This window comes from Podospora pseudocomata, assembly GCF_035222375.1.
Source record: "Podospora pseudocomata strain CBS 415.72m chromosome 1 map unlocalized CBS415.72m_1, whole genome shotgun sequence".
Lineage (NCBI taxonomy): Eukaryota > Fungi > Ascomycota > Sordariomycetes > Sordariales > Podosporaceae > Podospora > Podospora pseudocomata.
This window is the reverse complement of record NW_026946363.1, coordinates 3,957,005-3,975,112: the sequence shown is the minus strand read 5'-3', so window position 1 is coordinate 3,975,112 and position 18,108 is coordinate 3,957,005. Positions and strand designations below refer to the sequence as shown.

Below are 18,108 nucleotides of genomic sequence, written 5' to 3'. Positions count from 1 at the left end.
GATCTGCTGACAGAAGATGAGCCTTCACACCCAGTCTGTATATTCCATGAAGTTTAAACAGGACCAAATTTGCCATACGTTTATTACCCACTCAAATGCTTGACCCCCATTCAGGAAAATACACTTCTTCAAGATCAGGCTCGACACAGTGATCTCATTCATCATCTCATTCAAGGTATCTATCCCATCAACACACATCTACTCATCAACCCACCCCTCATTCCTCAACGCCCACTTCACCGCCTCCGCAACGTTTGGCTTCACCACATCCGCCTGCCTCACATCCCCATCCTTAAAGTTCATCCTCGTCGCATCAAACACCCCCGTCTCCACCAACAAGCTCACCCACTCCGTCCCATACTTCCCCTTCCCATCATAGTCGTTCGCCCCAGCAATATCACTCTCAGGATTATCCCCCACCATGTAAACCCTCTTCAAACCCCCCTCAATCTCCCCCTCCTTGTACCCCTTCGCCCTCAACCACCCCCCCCGATGCCTCACCAGCATCTCCTCCGCATACTCATACGTCTCCCTATGCGGCTTCCCAAAGCTCGTCCGTACCAACTCCTTCTTCCCTTCCGTAACCTCCTTCCAAATCCCCACCAACGCATGCTGAAACGCCCCCTGCCCAAACCGCGGAAGGTGATACTTGGCCGCCCAGATCAGATCCGAGTTGCTAAAAAACAGCTTCGGCTGGCCATCCCCCTGCCACCGTCCCTTGTTGTTCTCCTCTGAATACGTGCCCACATACCCCTGCTTCGACTGCAACAAGTCCATAAACACCTGCACATCCAACGCCCAATCCCTCGGGTCATTCAACACAAACATCGCCTCAACCTTTAAATGATCCTCCAACTTCCCCTCTCTTTCCTCCTGCTCAGTATCCCTCACCATCCCCTTCGTCCCTTGACGATGCTCCCCGGCTTCCTTCCTCGGCCTCCAGATTGGCTTCGGCAAATCCCTCCCCACCTTCCCCCGGACGGTATCAAAAGGAAACACCTCGGGCGCCGCCCTGAAGATGTCCCCCGGTGTGACCACACTCCTGAACCCATACCCCTCCATGATCTCCCTGCACTTCTCGTAGTCACTCCCCGTCACCAAGATGGTCTTGTCCCGGTACACTGGCAACAGCTCCTGAAACGGGGTGTGAGACTGGCAGAAATTCTCAGTTGTCATGTGGCTGCCCAGCTTCTCGTTCAGCTCCGCCACACGGTCGGCCTCGAACTTGCCGCCGCCGTTGGTGAGGAGGATGAATGGGATGTGGTAGTAGTCCAGCAGCGCGAGGGTCTGGGCCGCGCCGGCGAGGGGGGCTTTTTCGTGGAGGAGGACGCCGTCGATGCTGGGATTATCATCAGTATAAGATACCAGGTGGGGAGGGGGAGGGGGGAGGGAAGAAAGGGCTTACTCAAAGGCAAAGGCAAAGGAAGGGGCCTCCCATTCTGATGGGGTGGCAGAGTCAGGTCTGTTCCATCTTTTGCCTATTGAGGATGGAGGCTTGGAGAAGGTGTCATCTCTGAAGCCTCTGGTGGTGACGAGCGATGGTGGTTGTGGTGGTGGGCAGAATAGGGAGGGGCTAGTTTTTTTGTTGTTGATGAGAGCGGCGGTGCTGGTTCTTGAGAGGGTGCTGCTGAGGAGGAGGAGAATGTCAGTTGCTTTCATCTTGAAGAGGCTTGAAGGAATTGAGTTCCCGTTTTCAAATCCGAACAGAAACCCCCAGGGAGTTGGAAATGAAGAGGGGGACAAAGAGCGTATATATACCAGCAACTCAACACACCAGGCCGTATGAGCAGCCTCAGTGACGACGCCCCCATCTTTACTCTGATCAACGGCTTTTCCACGCGGGGTCTTGGGAGATCTTATGCCTAGCCGCTCGTACTCCTATACGACCGCACCCCTTGTGACAGTATGCGTGTCGCGTGGTAGAAATTGAGTTCTCAAGCAGCTGGTTCAATGACAACGTCAAAGGTTTCGGCGTGAGCCGCCAAACGAGAGCTGTTCAAGTACCTGAATGCTACGCAGCTACAGGGGTCGCCCCCACCGCTTATGTCACTAAATCTTGGTGGTGTCTTACCATCTCAATCCCCACTATTTCACGTCACAAAGGCACACATGAAGCAATGCACGATTCCACAGATGTTCAGATGACAGGTTTTGAATTCAACTAGGAACACCAAACAGACCATGGACAAACCCCCCTCCGGGACTTGCCGGTGTCGGCGGCGGACCACCGAGAAAAACGTCCCAATACCGAAAGTAACTCGTACACAAGGTCAACACCCTCCGGGGCTACTGATTTGTGACCAATGTTGACCTCTGTGAGCCATCAAACGACACTGGAACGTGAAAACCATAGCCCAGCCAACGCCACCTCGTCAGACATTCCCCCTTTGAACCTTCACCTGTCCAAAAATAAAAACTACAAAAATACCGCCCCTCTCCATAGTTTCCATGTCCGCTCCATAAAGCGTCTCGTCTTGCCCCCCCCACCCCCAGACGAAACCCGGCGCTGCCCCCCATTTTGACTTTCTGCCACATTCCCGTGAATTGAAAAAAATAACTCTCCACGCTCTTGTGACATCTCGTCCATCCCCATTAGCAAAAATTATCCACCATCCTTCCCGCCCACAGCACCGAGCAGAGGGCAAGCCGCCGCACCACAGAAACCTTTGTCGAGGGATATCGGGAAACATGCATCGTCGCATCGATATATGGACATTGTCATCTAATCCGTCATGGGAAAACTTGTCTTTTCCCCATCATGGAAGTCAGCCCCCCCCAGTTTGAGAAATGAACAACCCGTTTGTACTCCGAACCCGCTTGTCCACGGTAGCAAACAAGGCACCGCCAGACAAGCATCAAAATGGAATGCTTTCCCCTTAGAAAAACACCACGCCTGTCTTGGTCGCATGATAACAAAACGCCGCGCCAATGAAGTTTGAAAAAAAAAAGCCAGAATGCCGGAAACATCGCAGAGTCGTATGCACACATATGTCGTGAGTATTGTACCACCTTCAAAGCTTTGCCGCAAGATACGAGATCTATGAGAAAGCTTCGAGAGTCGTATGGGGATGAGATGGACAATTGTGATTAATGCGAGTTTGTGAAAATAGTAGCCCCCACGTCTTGATGCCGAAGAAACAAGACCGTCAGTCGATGCGTTGAACACCCAAAACAGCACCGCAGAAAGAGAAATCTGTTCTATGCGAGCGAAGCCAGAAATATGTGTCCTGTCTCATGAAACGTTGGGTCATGGTCGTTTATGCCGAACATAATTTGTGCAGGGTTTGTTGTTGGAGTCATTTACTGTCATTGTCAGGCTCGACTGACTTGGCTCGCGGATGTCCGGCTGCGCTCGTCTTCCTCTAGAACGTCACTGAGCCGAGTTGGATGGTGGTGTCGAGGCATTTGTTCCCAACCGGGAGCCGCAAAACTTTGTCCTGAGTAGTCGGGTTGTCCAGTGTACGTGCCTGCCCACTGGGAACTGGACGGTGGGTAATTTGTCTGTTCAGCTTGAGAAGTCGGGGTTTCATCATAATCATCTGCTTCTCGGTTAGCATCTTGCTCACATCAGTTGGGCAGTGTCAGGTACAGGAACACGTACCTTCGTCGTAACCAGCTTCGGACTCGGCAGCATACTGAGCTTGGCGAGGAGGTTCATTGGTCGGAACGAAATATCCTGGGTGGTTGTCCGGTGAAGAAGCGCGAGGTTGAGAAGTCGTGGATTGAGCATAGTCGGGGTAATGAGGTCCTTGGGCAGCGATGTATTCCGAAGTGTCGGCGGTTTGCTGGCTTTGCGAACGCTGGTGACGGCTTGGCTCACGGCTCGGGACACTTTGAGTCATCACGACAACGGGCACACCCCCAACAGTGGTTGGAGCGCCCTGCTGCAAAGCAGCGACACGCTCACGCTCTTCCTGTTCGCGGCGACCAAGCTCCTCCCACGCCCGGCGGGCTTCTTCCTTGGAGATGAGCAATTCGCGTCGCATTTCGGTAACCAATTTCTGAAGCTTGGCGTTCTCAGCTTCGTATTTCGCCGCATTGTCAGCAGCCTCAATTCGTTGCTGTTGCTCCTGCTCAAGTTGAGCGTGCAGGGTAGCATTGACTTCCTGATGACGCTCTTCGGCAGAACGAGTTTCGTAAAACCAACGTTGAAACTTCCTCTCAGAACTGGCACGCAGTCTCTGCAGTTCGACAACGGCATGAAAGAGATTGGCGCCTGCAGCCGACAAGTCTGCAACTTGGCGAGAGAGCTGAGACGATATTGGGTTTCGCTCAGCCTCATCTGTATTTTCCTGAAGCCTGCGCAACCAAAAGCTGGTCATACCTTCCCAGTGCGCAGACAGGGCCTCCCAGCGCTCAAAAGCATGAGGAAACGAATTCTTAACCCGAGTGGAGCCCATGGCTTGTGATGTCGAGTCCGCGCCAGGTTGCGATGGGGCTGCTCCGGCACCCGGCTGGGGCGTAGAGCTAAAGTTCTGCGGGGTCTGAGCATTTCTAGGTCTCAGTGGAGGTGGGATAGCAGAGGGTTGCTGTTGGGCCAAGGATGATGATGGCATCCGGGTGTGGCCACTGGCTTCCTGGGCACGCTGTTGTCGTCGCTGAGAAGCTGGGTCACTGGGGGTGTGGCTGATCTCTGGAGCAGCGCCAGCAACGGGAGCTCTGCGCTCAGCAGCACGTCGCCGAGACTCTTCAAGCAAACGAGCCTCTTCTTCAGCACGAGCGCGCTCCATCTGCTCCCGTTCGGCTCTCTGTCTCGCTTCGCGCTCGGCACGCTCTCGCATGATCATCCTAGGGCCACGAATTACTTGCTGAGGGGATCCAGGTTGGGCTGGAGGCGCTGTTGGTCGCGTGGTCGCACCACCATTGCCATTGGTGGTTGTAGGGCCACTACCAGCAAGAAGGTCGGCCATCGAAGCGTTTTCTTCGACAAAGTCAGGCGAAAACGAATTGGGCTGGCGAAGTGCTTCCTCAAGGGTCCAAAGGATGGCGCTTTGGGTCTGCTTGGAGAGGCTAAGGAGCGGGTGAGGCGGCTTGTCCTTGGTAGAGGAAGAAAGGCGCTGGTGACCGTAGAGATACGGCAAGACAGTGGAGGTCTCTTCGTCGTCGTCACTGAGATCCTGGGAGAGCTGTCGTCGAAGGGGACTGAATACCTGTTCGGGTTGACCACAGCTGTTGCGAGCACCGGGAAGAGAGAATATCGGCGGTGGGATAGCTCCACCGGCGGCTGCCTCAAAGTGCGGTCGGCGCTGGGTCTCGGAAGGTCGTGGACTGGGAGTAGCCGAGAAGCGCGGAGTGCGACGGAGAGCCCTGTGTGAAGACGGTGTGGGGGATCTGTCTTCGCGTTGCTGGGGCGTGACAGTGCCGGGGCAAGGTTGGAAGGTTTGCTGCTGCTGTTGCTGGCGCTGGAAAAAAGACGGGGAGGTTGGGTGGTGGAAATCGCTAGGGTCGCGAAGGGAACCTTCTTGACTGCCAGCAGCAAGGTCTCCCAAAGCACCAGCGGGGGCTGGTGTGGTCGACAAGGCGAAAGCGGGACTGTCACCACTCAGCGTGGTGACGGCGGTGGCAAGGGTCTGGGGACGGGGCTGGGAGCTGCTGTCGGGTTGCCAGATCAGAGGCTGTTCCTGATCAAGGATTCATGCAATGATGGTGGGGTTGGTGTGTGAGCTGTTGCGGAGCTTTCAGCTGGCCTTCACTCACCGTAGGAATTCCGGAAAGCCGGGAATCTTGGCTCTGAGAGACCGCAAAGCGCAAAATTAACAATGGTGTGGAGGGAATGTAAGAATGGAAGCAAGATCGTGAGGTCCTAGACCATCCGGGGGATCCAACAGAACAGAGCAGCAAAGGACACAGCTGCGGCTGCGTGGAGGTGCGAAAAAGCTGGAGGTCGGGAGACTTGGAGACCTTGGAAAATGCGTGGCTGGAAGCCCAAAAATTGCCGAACGAGTTTGGTGGTTGGACGGATATGCGCGCCCCCTCAAAATCCAAGCGGCGCGCAGTCAGCAGCGCCAAAACAGAGAATAAAGATTAGGGGCGTTGTCCCAGAGCATCTGGCGCCAATTACTTGTCGGGTCCAGCGACAAAAAAACGTTCGGAATGTGTGCGTGTGTGTGTGCGCGGAAGATGAGGCTGCCAACGATTAGACAAATTAGTTATTAGCACAGCACAGCTCGACCGCTGACGAGAATGGTGTCGTATCGCGACCCTCCCGCAAAACCCAAACACCCAACCCACACTCGACCCAAGAGAGATCGCCTCGTGGTACCTCACTTTCGACCTCACTCACCAATTGTGTGTCACTGCCGCCTGATTAACGACTGTGAGGGGTCTGGTCCCGCTGTTCAAACGAGGGAATATGCAAGGAGTGTAACTGGTCAGAAGCACATAGCGAGGACGAGAGCCAATGGCTGGCAACGGGCGTTCAATCCACTGTCGAGTTGGAACGAAGTGGTGAAGATGGGAATCAAAAAAAAAAGACGGCCCCGAGGTCCGCGATTTCGGGGGTAGAAACAGACAGGAACAACGCCAGGGCCACCCTCCGCTACGGTGATTGGGAGATCGCTGTTTCGCCCAGAGCTGAGCCTTAGCGGGTGCACGGACTCATAGCAGCTCTCGCTTGTTTGGTTTCAACGGAGATGGATATCCACGAGATCTCCAGCAAAAGAAGCTTGAAAGACAGGGCCGTGGTGGGTTGGTGATAAAGGGGGCCTGAAAGGAGAGGAAGACCAGATGAATTGGGCTTCCTCGGCCTTATACATCCATCCATCTCATCAGACCGAAGCTGTCAGCCTGCCTTGTGCCTCCATGCAATGCAGCTTCGGACCCAACAAGCATAGAGACAGTCGACGGGTCGGTCGGGCGGATGGACTTTTGATTTCAGGATACCAGTTGCTAATTACAGACAGGCCAGTAGTACGAAGAAGAAGCTGAAGAATAGCTTCGAGGTGCAGCATGCGGCTGTGCAACATCGAGCTTGGAACATTAATGCCTGGCAGAGATATACGAACGGACAGAGCTCCGTCATCTGAAGTTCCGGCCATCAAGCTTGCTGCCTGTCCCCGTGCCCTGATTTGCTCGGTTTGCGTGGACGAGCAGACGAACAGACGAGCAGAGCGCCAGACAAACAACGAGACAATAAGCACAATGCACAAAATGAACAAAGTGGAAGGGGCTGGTGAGCGCCCAACTTGGATCAGAAAGTCGGGAGGCTGGGCCACTGAGGCTTGAGATGGAAGCTTGGAAAAGGCACAAGCTCACAGAAAAGGAAGAGGGCCTCTGAGCTGGCAGTACATAAAGTGTGGGTGACGAAACATCAGAGATCTCCTGTCCAATCAGAGGCCAGAATTAGAACCCCAACGATCCCAATAGGGCGGTACTGAGCAGCAGTTGTGCCCACACCATCTTCCATCCCAACCCTGGCCTGGCCTTGGACCGCGCATCTCAAAGTCTGGCATTGCTTGTGTCGCGATCCATCGATCTGCTCCATCTGGTTGTTCTCGAAGCTATTTCTGTGCATCATAGGGTCCTCTGGTCTGAACTTCATCGAAGACCAAGATTTCGATGCCCCTTCTATGCTTATGAAGCGCCCCATCTCGTTTGTTTCCATCATGGAAAGTTTGCTCAATCCAACAAGAATACGCTGACCGCCGATTTCCCCTTTTATTGCCGAGAGCTGGCCACCGGGGCATCCCGCTGTGTGGAGGCCCGGAAGGACGGCTCGGCCCCGGGAGATGGCAGATGAAAGGGGTGATGGTGGGGCCGCCAATTCGGCTCTGTCGACGACTTTTGAGAAAAATAAGCTCACGCGATGAGTTGCTCCCGTGTAAAATTCTCCCCAACTGCAACGGTCTTTTTAGTAAACGCTGTACGCGGTAGTGCAATAAACCCCTCCGCGGCCGTTGGATCTCACCGGGACTGAGATTTAGAGCAACTACTTTGTAGGGTTTTGTCCGAAACACCGGCTTTCGGGCGATGATCGTCAGCGACATGTTGAAAACCCCCGGCATGTCACGGTTTCAGATGAAATCGAATGCCTAAACTTTCGATGATGGAGCCTGACCGTTGATGACAAACATCTCGATTTGGTCAACACTGAAGCTATTCGCAAAAAGTTACACATGTCTCTTTGATTAGACACCAAAAATATTTGTACCATGTTATTGAAAAGGGCAAGTCTAGGTTATCATCTTTCCAAGCAAATCACTCTATGTTTGCGAATCATTTCTAACATCGGCTATAGGTATCTCACTTGCAAGTTTACTTTCACTCATTATGGTGGAGTCGATGCGCGACATGATACCTCCCTGTGACGAGAGTGCCTCGAAGCCTTTCCTCCGTGTTCTCCGGATTGTCAAGTTCCCATGAACAGCCACAGTCGAACTGACCCTAACGCCACAGCTCATGCACTCCGGCTCCGGGAAGCACGATGTAATGGACCGCAGGCTCAGAAAAATGTTGCCTTGTGAGATACAAGTCTGACTGAAAAGCCTTCTCTTTTCAACATTTTCAACAATCTATCATGTTCGGGGTTTTATCACTTAGTTATCGCTTTTTCTTCCATCGTCGACAGCCCTGATCCGATTTTACCTCTCGAGCAAGTATACCTTAGGTATCTGGCAAGAAGGGTTCATATTGCCGCGCCATTCAATGCAAGCCCAAACGGATGAAAGTGTTGCCGAAAGTTGTTGCCGAAGAGGTGTCTAAGACAACTTCACTTTCTCGGCACTAGCCGCAGAGGGCGAGACTATCACAAGGATCGGAGAAATGCTTTCGCCCAAGCAGGTTCAAATTCCAGGGTTCTCACTTCCGCAAAGGGGTCTGTCCATCCTCGAAGGATCACACGCTTTACCGGGAAGGATTGGGTCACGGGTATGTCATGCAGCCATTGGGATATGGTCGGCGAACTCGAAGGTCTTACTCCTAACACAAACAATCTCCTTGGATACCTGACCAAAAGTTCGATACTCATGTTGGAGAGGGTAACATGATGGGAATACGAGTGCCAAAGTTGGTTAACTCAAGGAACCAGGTACAGTGCAGGTCTCTCCTTGGAGCCGGACATCTACCTGACTTCATCAATTTGTCCTGTTTCATCGAGTGTTTTCGCCGGTGTGGTGTGACTGCGCCAGTGTGGCGTTGTCTACCACTTATACCCAGCACCATAGCATTGGCACCCCTTGGGTTGGGGTGATCAAGCAAGCCATTCTCACCGGCTCCTTGAGCAATGCAAACGGCATGGGAGACCGGCATCTGGCCTTCAATGGGTTCTGCCTGCTCGTACTTCTTCAGGTCACCGCATTTTTCTAAAAACACAAGCAACCAGATATCCCACACGCGACTTCTATTGATGTGATGCTTTCGATTTGCCCTATGGCACTTTCGCCAACCCTCGTATTGGTAAAGACTGAATAACCGACTCGATAGGTATGTCACAGTCCAACGAGTCAACAATAGCAACGAGTTATTCCGTCAGTCCAGTGGGCCCCTACCCCTATAGCGGACTACAAACTCTTGGTCTCTTCCTCCTAGGATTCTTCCCGCTTCTTTCGATCACGGCCTGTGTTTTACGAGTATGGAGTCGGCGTCTCTGTCAAGGTTTGGGACTTGGTGAGTGTTCACTCATCTTGAAATGGCCAGTCCACGACTAATTGTGTTTGCAGACGACTATTTGATATTTGTTGCCACCGTGAGCGATAACATTTACCGCGTCTATGTTGAAGCTCTATGCTAAGCATTTCACGCAGGGCTTCGCAATTCCGCAGGGTGTTTTTGCAGCCCTCTGTAAGTCCGCCATGTCTTTTGAAATGTCCGGGCAGGCACCTGATAGATGAACCCAGACATGCGAGCCGGCTATTGGGGCATTCACGACATCGACATCCCCCCTCATCCTGCCAATCAGGGTCTGTTCTTTGCTTATCTCAACCGCGTTTTTTACAGCCCTCTGCTTGCTTTGGTCAAGATATCCGCGTTGTTGTTTCTCCTCAGGCTGGGCGGGACCAAACACTTCGTGCACATCTCATGTCGAGCTCTGATCCTGTTCAACATCCTACAGGTGTGCGCCTTCCTCCCAGCGACGATCTTCAACTGCACCCCTGTGGAATATGTGTGGACGAAGCCGGCTGGGTCAGGAAAGTGCTTCAACTCGGGCCTATTTGCAGTAGCGCTAGCCTCAACAAACATCGTCACCGATATCTTGACGCTCCTGGTTCCGTTCGTTGCCTTCAAGGACCTGAGGCTCGGATGGAGGATACGTGCGGCACTCCTCACCGTCTTTGCTTTGGGAGCCGCGTAAGATAGAAACCGCTCTCCCAGACATTTGAAATGATGCTAATGTCAGTTTGCAGTGTCACATGCATCAGCATCGTACGTCTCTACTCTGTCATTCGCGTCTGGTATCTTAGACCGGCCGATGGCCATTACACGATTGGCTACACGACCAATACCATCGAGGTGAACCTGGCAATTGTTACAGCAACAATACCAGCGCTGTGGCCGCTCGCGCGTGTGTGGTTCCCGGATGTGTTCGAGTCGATGGGGATCAATCGGCCCTATCTCTATCCGGACATTGAGGTTCAGGTCCGTGCCAGCGTGGGCCAGCAAATAACATCGCCTGCTCTCCGTGCGAAAACATTGTGGCTTCCACGACTGCCGCACACGCCCAGCTACATCAGGGGATCTGCTTCTCCACCTACCGCCCCGGGGGACCGGGAAAGAAACACAAGACACAGGGGACTCGCGGACTGGCAGAGACAGAATGCGGCAGTGGTGGAACGAGATGAGGAGGACGACTATCACGGCATTATCCGATGGACAAACACAAGCGCTGAACCGCTTGCCGAGCAGGACGACGAGGATTTCCTGATCATTCAAAAGACAGAACCGAGCAGATGAGGGGCGCACCGATTACACATAACACAATATCCTCTGAAATGAGGGTGAAATTTGGGTGTTTTCACTGGGAGGCTTCATGAGCGGACAGCCATGGCGTTTGATGGCGGTTAGGTTTGGGCAAATGGGATGTTGGCGTTGGAAGATCTGGATTGTATCACAGATCAGCTCAGGGTTCTAGCATGGCATTTTTTGGATTTTGGGATGGGATTTTCAGACACACTTGCCACAGACGGGGCAGGCCACATCATGCTGGCCACATTTTCCTTCCTCTTGGGTCATTTTTCCTTTTTTTTTTTTTTTTTTTTTTTTTTCCCTTTGCGATCTTGGGGCCTTTCTCCCTGCATCAAGGTGTCAGCCCTGCATTTATGTTGCCATATCTGGGGATTTACGCATGCAACATGCACCCTTTTCCAATGTCACGACTGGAGATCGGGTAGGTTTTTTGACAATTTTTGCTTTTTGTTTGCTGCGCCCCTTGTGGGCGGTCACATTGTGGACAGAATGATAAAGGTTGTGGTACAGAATCAAGACTTCATAGAAGCCGAATATGCCGACTAATCGCATTGGAAACCTCGCGAATTATCTTGGGGGTTTATTTACCCTGAGTCAAGTCCCATTACCTATCTTTAAGGCAATGATAAGTATATTTCAGCACCCGTTTCTCAACTAGCGGCTTCTATTATTTTGTCCACAACAATGCGTTGTCGCCGTTGGCTAGAGAGTAGAGCTGCATGTCTCTGGTTTGCTTTTGTTGAAACGAAATCGGAGGTTTTCATGAGACGCAAGCGTGTCGGAAGAGCATGGTTACGGGAGGGGGAAAAACTCTTTTTCTGTTTGATTCCAAACGCACCACTATCACAGACAGTCGAAGGCGGTGATGGATCGTCTCCCATGAATGAGGTTGGACGCCTAGACCGAGGCAACGTTGATGTGGATGCGCATAGGACCCGCTACCCGGCAGTCGACCCCGGGCCAAGAAAGCAAACCCCACAAGGCTTACATATAAGTTGCAGCTGCAAAAAAGGAATGATTGGATGTTGAGAGCGAAAAGGTGGAGTCCAAACTGGGGATGATTGCTTCTTCCAACTTCAGGTTGCTCCCTTTCCAAACGGGCGACGACAGCCTCCCTCAACAAGATGGAACAAGTGGAAGCAACAGTTGTCAGCTCTTCTTTGCTTCTGACCGTCTCCCTTTTCTCACTGTCTTCCGTCTCCCTTTTCTCACTGTCTTCCGTCCCCCGCAGTTAACATTTTTCATGATTTCTGACAGAGGAGTTGTTCGCGCTCAAACAGCAAACGGACCATGGCCCCATCCCTCCGCGAAGATGACATCCGCCCACGGCCACGGCAGTCCCAAACTTGCCTGCGGCCTATCGATGCTGCTTCGATTGGCGACAGCTGTCTCGCAGTCGAGGCGTATTTACCTTTTGCGGCATGTCAACGGCAACGGCAGCTGGGCTAGGCTCTGCTTGCGCAATGACTGATCACATATCCGACCCGCTTCGTAGTGAGGCAATGCGCGGGTTGGCCACCATGTCTCGGTCCTTCGGCCAGTCGTGACACTGGCACTGGCACTCTGCCTTTCCAAGTTTTTACAGTCTCTTATGCTGACTCTGTAGAAGCGGGGGCAGGAATTGCTGGATACGTCGAGACAGTTCTCCGTTGGTGGTTTGATGGAGTCCAGCTGGGACAAGACATGTCCACATACACAAACATCACCCGGACAGGTGATATCTCCAGCCATCCGTTTGTGAGGGCTTCATCCTGACGAACAAATCGGACGAGAAGAAACCATCTTCTCGGTGTATCAGCCTCGGCTCGGCAACTTTCATCACAAAGTTTTGTGGTGTTTCCTGGCGGGCCGTTGCTTGCTTTCCTTTTTCCTCCTGTCTCTCTCTCCGGAGCCCGATACGTCATCTGATGGCAGCCGACTAAGCGGAGGACGCGAGCCTGTTGCATTCCGCTCGGGCCCAAGCAGTAAGGGTCCATATCCCCTATATCATACCTTACCTCCGCATTGCTGTGTTGACCTCACCCCTTCATTCCTTGTCACCACACCCTCTTTTCCTCCCTCACTTTTGTTTATGTTAGGGCTCTTTCCGGGGAGTGTGGCGTCCCAGAGGCTGCGCTCACCAAGGCTGAGTCCGAATCTCTGGCTCATTCCTGCCATATATGGCTGGCCCCCTTCTCCACTCCTTCGATTACAAGGCTATCCCCAACTCGAAGTTTTGCCTCCTTCGCAAGCCGTTTCTAAAAGTATCACGCTCCCTTACAAATTCTGCTCGGCACACCCTCAGATCACTTTCCACACGTGTGGCACGACGGCCCAAGATGGACTGTCATGCGGACACCACCGAGCTTGCCGCTGTTTTACACACTGCTCCAGAGCCCCAGATGACAGCGAACTACTCCCGGCCCCGCACAGATTCTGTCAACATCTGCCCCCACGATGCTCCTCTGGAAGGTCGGGATTCCCTTGGATCTGATGGTTCTGTTCCAGGAATGATAGAAGATCACGACTCGGTCGTCTCGGCGGACGACGACTACCAGGATGGGATTCCAGGAACTCGACCCGGGTTGTGGGATCCCTTATGGTATTTCGGACGGCGCGGCCGGGATAGATCGGAGCACTGCCGTTCTATCAGTCCCACTGACAGATCGAGGCGACAAGGATATGCCCAGTGCTCCGTGAAGATTCAAGAAGATCGACCAAGTACGCGCGGCCGAGCATCTAGCTCCGACAGCCAGAACGAGGCTTTTCCTTGGCCCATTGTTGAACCCTACGTGGAACAACCACGGCCTCCTACCGCAAAATCTGTGTCATCGAGACCGTCTTATTCACTTTTCCCTCTTGCAGCACCTCAACGACGACCTCCGGTTTCTCCGTTGCACGTTTCGTCTCTTCCACGACAGCCTGGTTCGGGTACGGCATCGCCTTGCTCGTCTCTACCAAATAGCCGGCGGCCCAGCATCGACACCAGAATGCATTCATCCAATGTTCAGATTTCGCCACCGATCAGCCGGCCTGGCTCGTCGAACGCAACGACCCCGACTCTGGCACAGTACGCTTCCACAGCAGCCAGCTCAACAGCCTCGATCCCATTGCTCTATCAAATGCCAGCACCGCCATCCACCTTTGAAGCATCACCACCGATATCTCCTCTGGACAAATCTCTTCCTGATCCTCCTAACTGGAGGCAGTCTATCAGCAAACGTCCTTCTATTGCTAACCTTCGCAAACTCTCACTGTCCAAGTTTTCCACTCGCTCATCACCCACCTTGGCGGACTTGGTAAAGTCACATTCTCGATCTCCAACGGACGACATTCCTCCCACCCCAAGCCTGCTACACCCACCCAGCACTTCGGCCTCGAATCAGAAATTCTTCTCGGACTTGCACACCCGTCCTTTACCCCCCCTTCCCAAACCCACCGATCTGTTAAGACAAGCTCCGCCTCCACCACCAAATATTTCTGTCTTTGAAATCGACTCCGACTCTGACGAGGACGACTCGGATTCAGACTCGGACATCGACCCAACAGGTGCCGACTCCGGGAGAAGGAAGAAAAAGAGGAGTTTTGCCAAGAGGTTGATGAGGGGGTTTGTCCCACACAGCAGGAAGGGGAGGAGTGCGAGTGAGAGTGCGCCTTTGACTTGCACTCCAGAGCCTGAATCAACATCATCACCTCAAGCAACGGCCCCTACGGGGAGGAGGAGGGCCGGGACAGTAGGGAGTACTGTTGAGTCTCTGCATCATCACGAGAAGCTAGGGAAGCCGTGGATGAGGAGGCAGAAGAGCGGGGAGATGATGAGCTGGGGGAGGCTCTTGAGTGGGAAGAGGGGGTCTGCTTGATCTCACTACTCGAAGGCTCTAGATGGCATATGGGATTGGGTGGGTTGCTAATGGCTGGTTTATGACACAAACAAAAAGTTTACGATGAATACGACACACACAGACACACATATATATGTACACTTTTACACACACAACACATTCTCCTGTGGTTTTTTTCTTTTTTCAACAAAAATTACACTCATTTCAGGATTTTCTTATATGTAACAAAAATTTTGCTCTATTTCAGACTTTCGTTCATTTCGTATAGATATTTCCCACCCTCCCCTTCTTGGTGTTTAAAATGGATTGTTTGAAGTGGGGCGATTTTGTTTCTTACCTCAGTGTGTCAATTCTCTCAGTGTGTCAATTCTCTCAGTGTGTCAATTCTCTCAGTGTGTGTCATTCATTATTACTTGCCACCTTTTCCTGCAAGAGTGGAGCTGTTTTTCTATTACAGACTGTTGTGTACATTTTACCTAAACGGGAAAACTGTTTTTGTTTGTGGTGCGTGTCAAAACCCGTAAGGATTGTTCGTTGCCACGTGGGATGGTATTGTCCGTTCTCTCTCACTTTTCTATTCTTGTGTAACACACGTGAGAGGAGAGGCGCGTCGGTATGTATGTTCATACCTCACGGCATCGGAGGGAAGGATTGTGGTTATGAGTGAGGAGGGGTGGTGATTCAAGGGATGGAATGCTGAGTGAGGGGCTGATGGGGGAGGGGTGTGGATACTGGCACTTGCAAGAGGATCATCGATCGGAGGGGCGGAACCGATCGGAATTAGACCAATGCGGGTTATGGTTTTGTTTGTGGGGAAGCTGAATGCTCCGTTCAGCTGCTGCGAGACTTTAGGGAGGAGACAGTATAGGGGGGCCTCCAGGGTTATGAAGGGAAAGGGTTATGTGTTTGGGGATCAGTAGGGGGATCGGGATATTGTCAATGGGAGTTGGGAAAGGGAAAGTTGGGAAAGGTGTTGGATCAAACAATTTTCTTCAGACGATTTTGAGTTTTGGGTATACAAGGGAGAGGGCAACAGTCGTTTCTTCAAAGGGTTTTTGGAGTTTTAAAACTTGGCAGAGGCAGGGTTGCTTTGGAACTTGGGAGGGAAAAAAAAGCAGGGGTTGGGGTTTGGGCAGGGAGCAATTCTTCAGAGGGTTCGGGTTGCGCTCTGAGTTAAGGGATGAACTTTGCCCCGCGACCTGGCTGCAAGTTTTACTTTGCCACGAAGAATATTATTTCCTTACGTACTGCGATGGTTCGGAGGAGGGGTTGTTCAATGAATAGCTTCTTGAGGCGGAAAAAGGGGCAGGACGAGGCATGACGAAGCAGATGGTGTGGCAAGAGTGCAAGGGAAGTGGCCGGAAAGCCAAGGGCATCAAAAAGTACTGAGAAAAGGAATCGCCAAGTGTGTTTCTGAATATGTGCAGAATCATGTATCGATATACTCCAAGTTGAAACATGGTAGATAGGTCTAAAGAACATTGTCTAGATAATTATCGCTCGGCCTTACAGCCTCAAGATGGCTGCTTTGGTAGCCCAATACTACTTGTTAATTCAAGCATATCCAAAACCTCGGACTAGAGATATGGGAAATCACAGTTCACAGGTCCACCAAGATCGCAAGAACAAAGCTGAAAATTAAAGCTGCTATCAAAACCCGCTACCAACCAAACTAAAAATGTTTCCAACCATGCCATTCCTTTATCCATTTTTTAATCCCAACATCCCAACCCAAGCCGCTCTATCCCTCCATCTTCACATCCTCCCCCGCCCCATCCACCTGCCCACCAACCACCTCCCCAATAGCCCCCCCAATAACCTCCACCTTATCCCCCTCAAACATCCCCTTCCTAAACCACCTCCCCGCCGCCGCATCCCTCACCCTCTGCTCCCCATCCAACCTCTCCTTCGCTTTCCTCGTTAGCTCCCTGACATCATACTTGACGGATTTCACCAGTATATCCCTCCACTGTCTATGCGGAGGGCACTTCTTCCTCGTGCACATACCCCCCTTGTAATTCCCGCTCGTCGCATCCTCCCCCTTGAGCCACTTTGCCTGTTCCTCCTCGTCCATATCCTCCAACTTGCCACTCTTGAAGATTTTAGCCGCCGAGTCAGTCTGGAGAAAGAGGGAAAATTGGTGCGGCGTCCCAATGTGATCTAGGCGAACGTCGTAACCACAGACGTCTTTGTTGTAGGGTGTGGAAGGGGACGAGATGGCGGTGTCTCTGCGCTCGATGGCGATGTTGATGAGCTCAAGCATTTTCTTGTAGAGGAGCATCTCCTCGCCTAACTCTTGTCGTTTCGCGAGGGAGGTGGAGAGGAAGTCTTCTTGTTCTGGGGTGAGGAGGTTGGGTGGGGGGTTGGTCCAGAAGTCGGGGGGGAGGGAGAGGTTTGCTTGGCCGGGAATGATGGAGAGAGTGGAGGAGGTCTGTTGTTGTGCTTGTTGGTAGTATGAAGCCATGACAGGCGAGTCGAGGAGGGATATGAAGTCTTCTCTTGTGAGGTCGTCTAGGATGCTGGTAGGTTTGCTGGATTTGGATCTTGAGGCTTTGGGAATGATGCAGACGAGGTCGTTCCACCACATTTGGCAGTGGTCGTCTGAGCAGAATATGGATGGGCGCTCAGGGTCGCCAACCCGGGCGGCGTTCTTGCAGCTTGAGTAGCTGCACATCTTTTTGTAGCGGGTGACATAGCCCCGATCGGGATCGCTGCAGTTGGGACAGATGTATTTCTGGACGAGATTCTCGCCAGTCCACTTATCCATGCCGATGCAGTCGCCGTGAAACCAGTCCTCACAGCGATCACACGCTATCATGAACCTGTGGTTATCAGGTCCGCGACAGAGGCAGTACGGCCCGCTGTCAGACTCGCTGGCTCCTCCAGCAAGGTCGCTGCCGATATCTCCATTGAGTGATGGGGCGCCGGATCCTACGCTCTTGGTGGTTTTGCCTGCCTTCTTTTTTGGGCCCATGCTGGTATTGCCGCCGGGGCGGGATCTTTTTGGTGGTTTGATGATGGTTGCAGTTCCCTTTTTCCTCCTGCTTACTGGAGGCTTGGTCGTGGTTGGTTTCGTAGAGTCGCCAGCAATCGAGTCCTGATCAAAGCCGTATTCACTGCTGGGGGGTGGGTGCTTTGTTTGTGTTTCTTCAGAGGACGAAAAATTGGCTTGAGCAGAAAGAGTGGGCAAATCTGCTGCGGGTTGCTCCTCTTCCCGTACGGTCTGTGGACTGTTTGACCTTTCCATTTTTATTGTGGTTTGACTGTCTGAAGGTAGTGACTGATTGCTATTGCCCGTCGCAGCTTCTGGGTCGAGGGTGAAAAAAGACGTTGAGAACGCCATCGTTTACTTCACCTGTGGGATACCAGGCCGGGGCGCAGCTGTTCT

General features: G+C 52.5%; 6 protein-coding genes across 6 annotated transcripts; 3 read left to right on the top strand and 3 right to left on the bottom strand.

The window, feature by feature from the left end:
• Positions 1–51: 51 nt before the first annotated feature.
• On the bottom strand, positions 52–1,811 carry QC762_0013290 (uncharacterized protein; the record flags this gene model as incomplete). Its single annotated transcript, XM_062882963.1, has 3 exons — positions 52–1,339; positions 1,406–1,624; positions 1,759–1,811. The coding sequence occupies 3 exons, from the start codon at positions 1,809–1,811 to the stop codon at positions 199–201; spliced, it is 1,413 nt and encodes a 470-aa protein (XP_062748857.1). The 3' UTR covers positions 52–198.
• A 1,501-nt stretch (positions 1,812–3,312) lies between these two features.
• QC762_112870 (uncharacterized protein) lies at positions 3,313–6,601 on the bottom strand (the record flags this gene model as incomplete). The annotated part of the gene is made up of 5 exons (XM_062885706.1): positions 3,313–3,539; positions 3,602–5,621; positions 5,698–5,973; positions 6,284–6,303; positions 6,598–6,601. 5 exons carry the CDS (start codon positions 6,599–6,601, stop codon positions 3,313–3,315), a joined length of 2,547 nt encoding a protein of 848 aa, XP_062748856.1.
• Positions 6,602–7,821: 1,220 nt separating this feature from the next.
• Positions 7,822–11,007, top strand: QC762_112890 (uncharacterized protein). The gene is made up of 5 exons (XM_062885707.1): positions 7,822–9,025; positions 9,320–9,619; positions 9,741–9,777; positions 9,834–10,284; positions 10,341–11,007. Exons 4-5 carry the CDS (start codon positions 9,836–9,838, stop codon positions 10,885–10,887), a joined length of 996 nt encoding a protein of 331 aa, XP_062748855.1. The 5' UTR covers positions 7,822–9,025; positions 9,320–9,619; positions 9,741–9,777; positions 9,834–9,835; the 3' UTR covers positions 10,888–11,007.
• A 986-nt stretch (positions 11,008–11,993) lies between these two features.
• QC762_0013260 (uncharacterized protein) lies at positions 11,994–12,370 on the top strand (the record flags this gene model as incomplete). Its single annotated transcript, XM_062882962.1, has 2 exons — positions 11,994–12,047; positions 12,212–12,370. The coding sequence occupies exons 1-2, from the start codon at positions 12,024–12,026 to the stop codon at positions 12,368–12,370; spliced, it is 183 nt and encodes a 60-aa protein (XP_062748854.1). The 5' UTR covers positions 11,994–12,023.
• A 688-nt stretch (positions 12,371–13,058) lies between these two features.
• Positions 13,059–14,738, top strand: QC762_112900 (uncharacterized protein; the record flags this gene model as incomplete). The annotated part of the gene is made up of 1 exon (XM_062885708.1): positions 13,059–14,738. The coding sequence occupies one exon, from the start codon at positions 13,059–13,061 to the stop codon at positions 14,736–14,738; it is 1,680 nt and encodes a 559-aa protein (XP_062748853.1).
• Positions 14,739–16,461: 1,723 nt separating this feature from the next.
• On the bottom strand, positions 16,462–18,063 carry SPP1 (COMPASS (complex proteins associated with Set1p) component; the record flags this gene model as incomplete). The annotated part of the gene is made up of 1 exon (XM_062885709.1): positions 16,462–18,063. One exon carries the CDS (start codon positions 18,061–18,063, stop codon positions 16,462–16,464), a length of 1,602 nt encoding a protein of 533 aa, XP_062748852.1.
• Between the last annotated feature and the right edge of the window lie 45 nt (positions 18,064–18,108).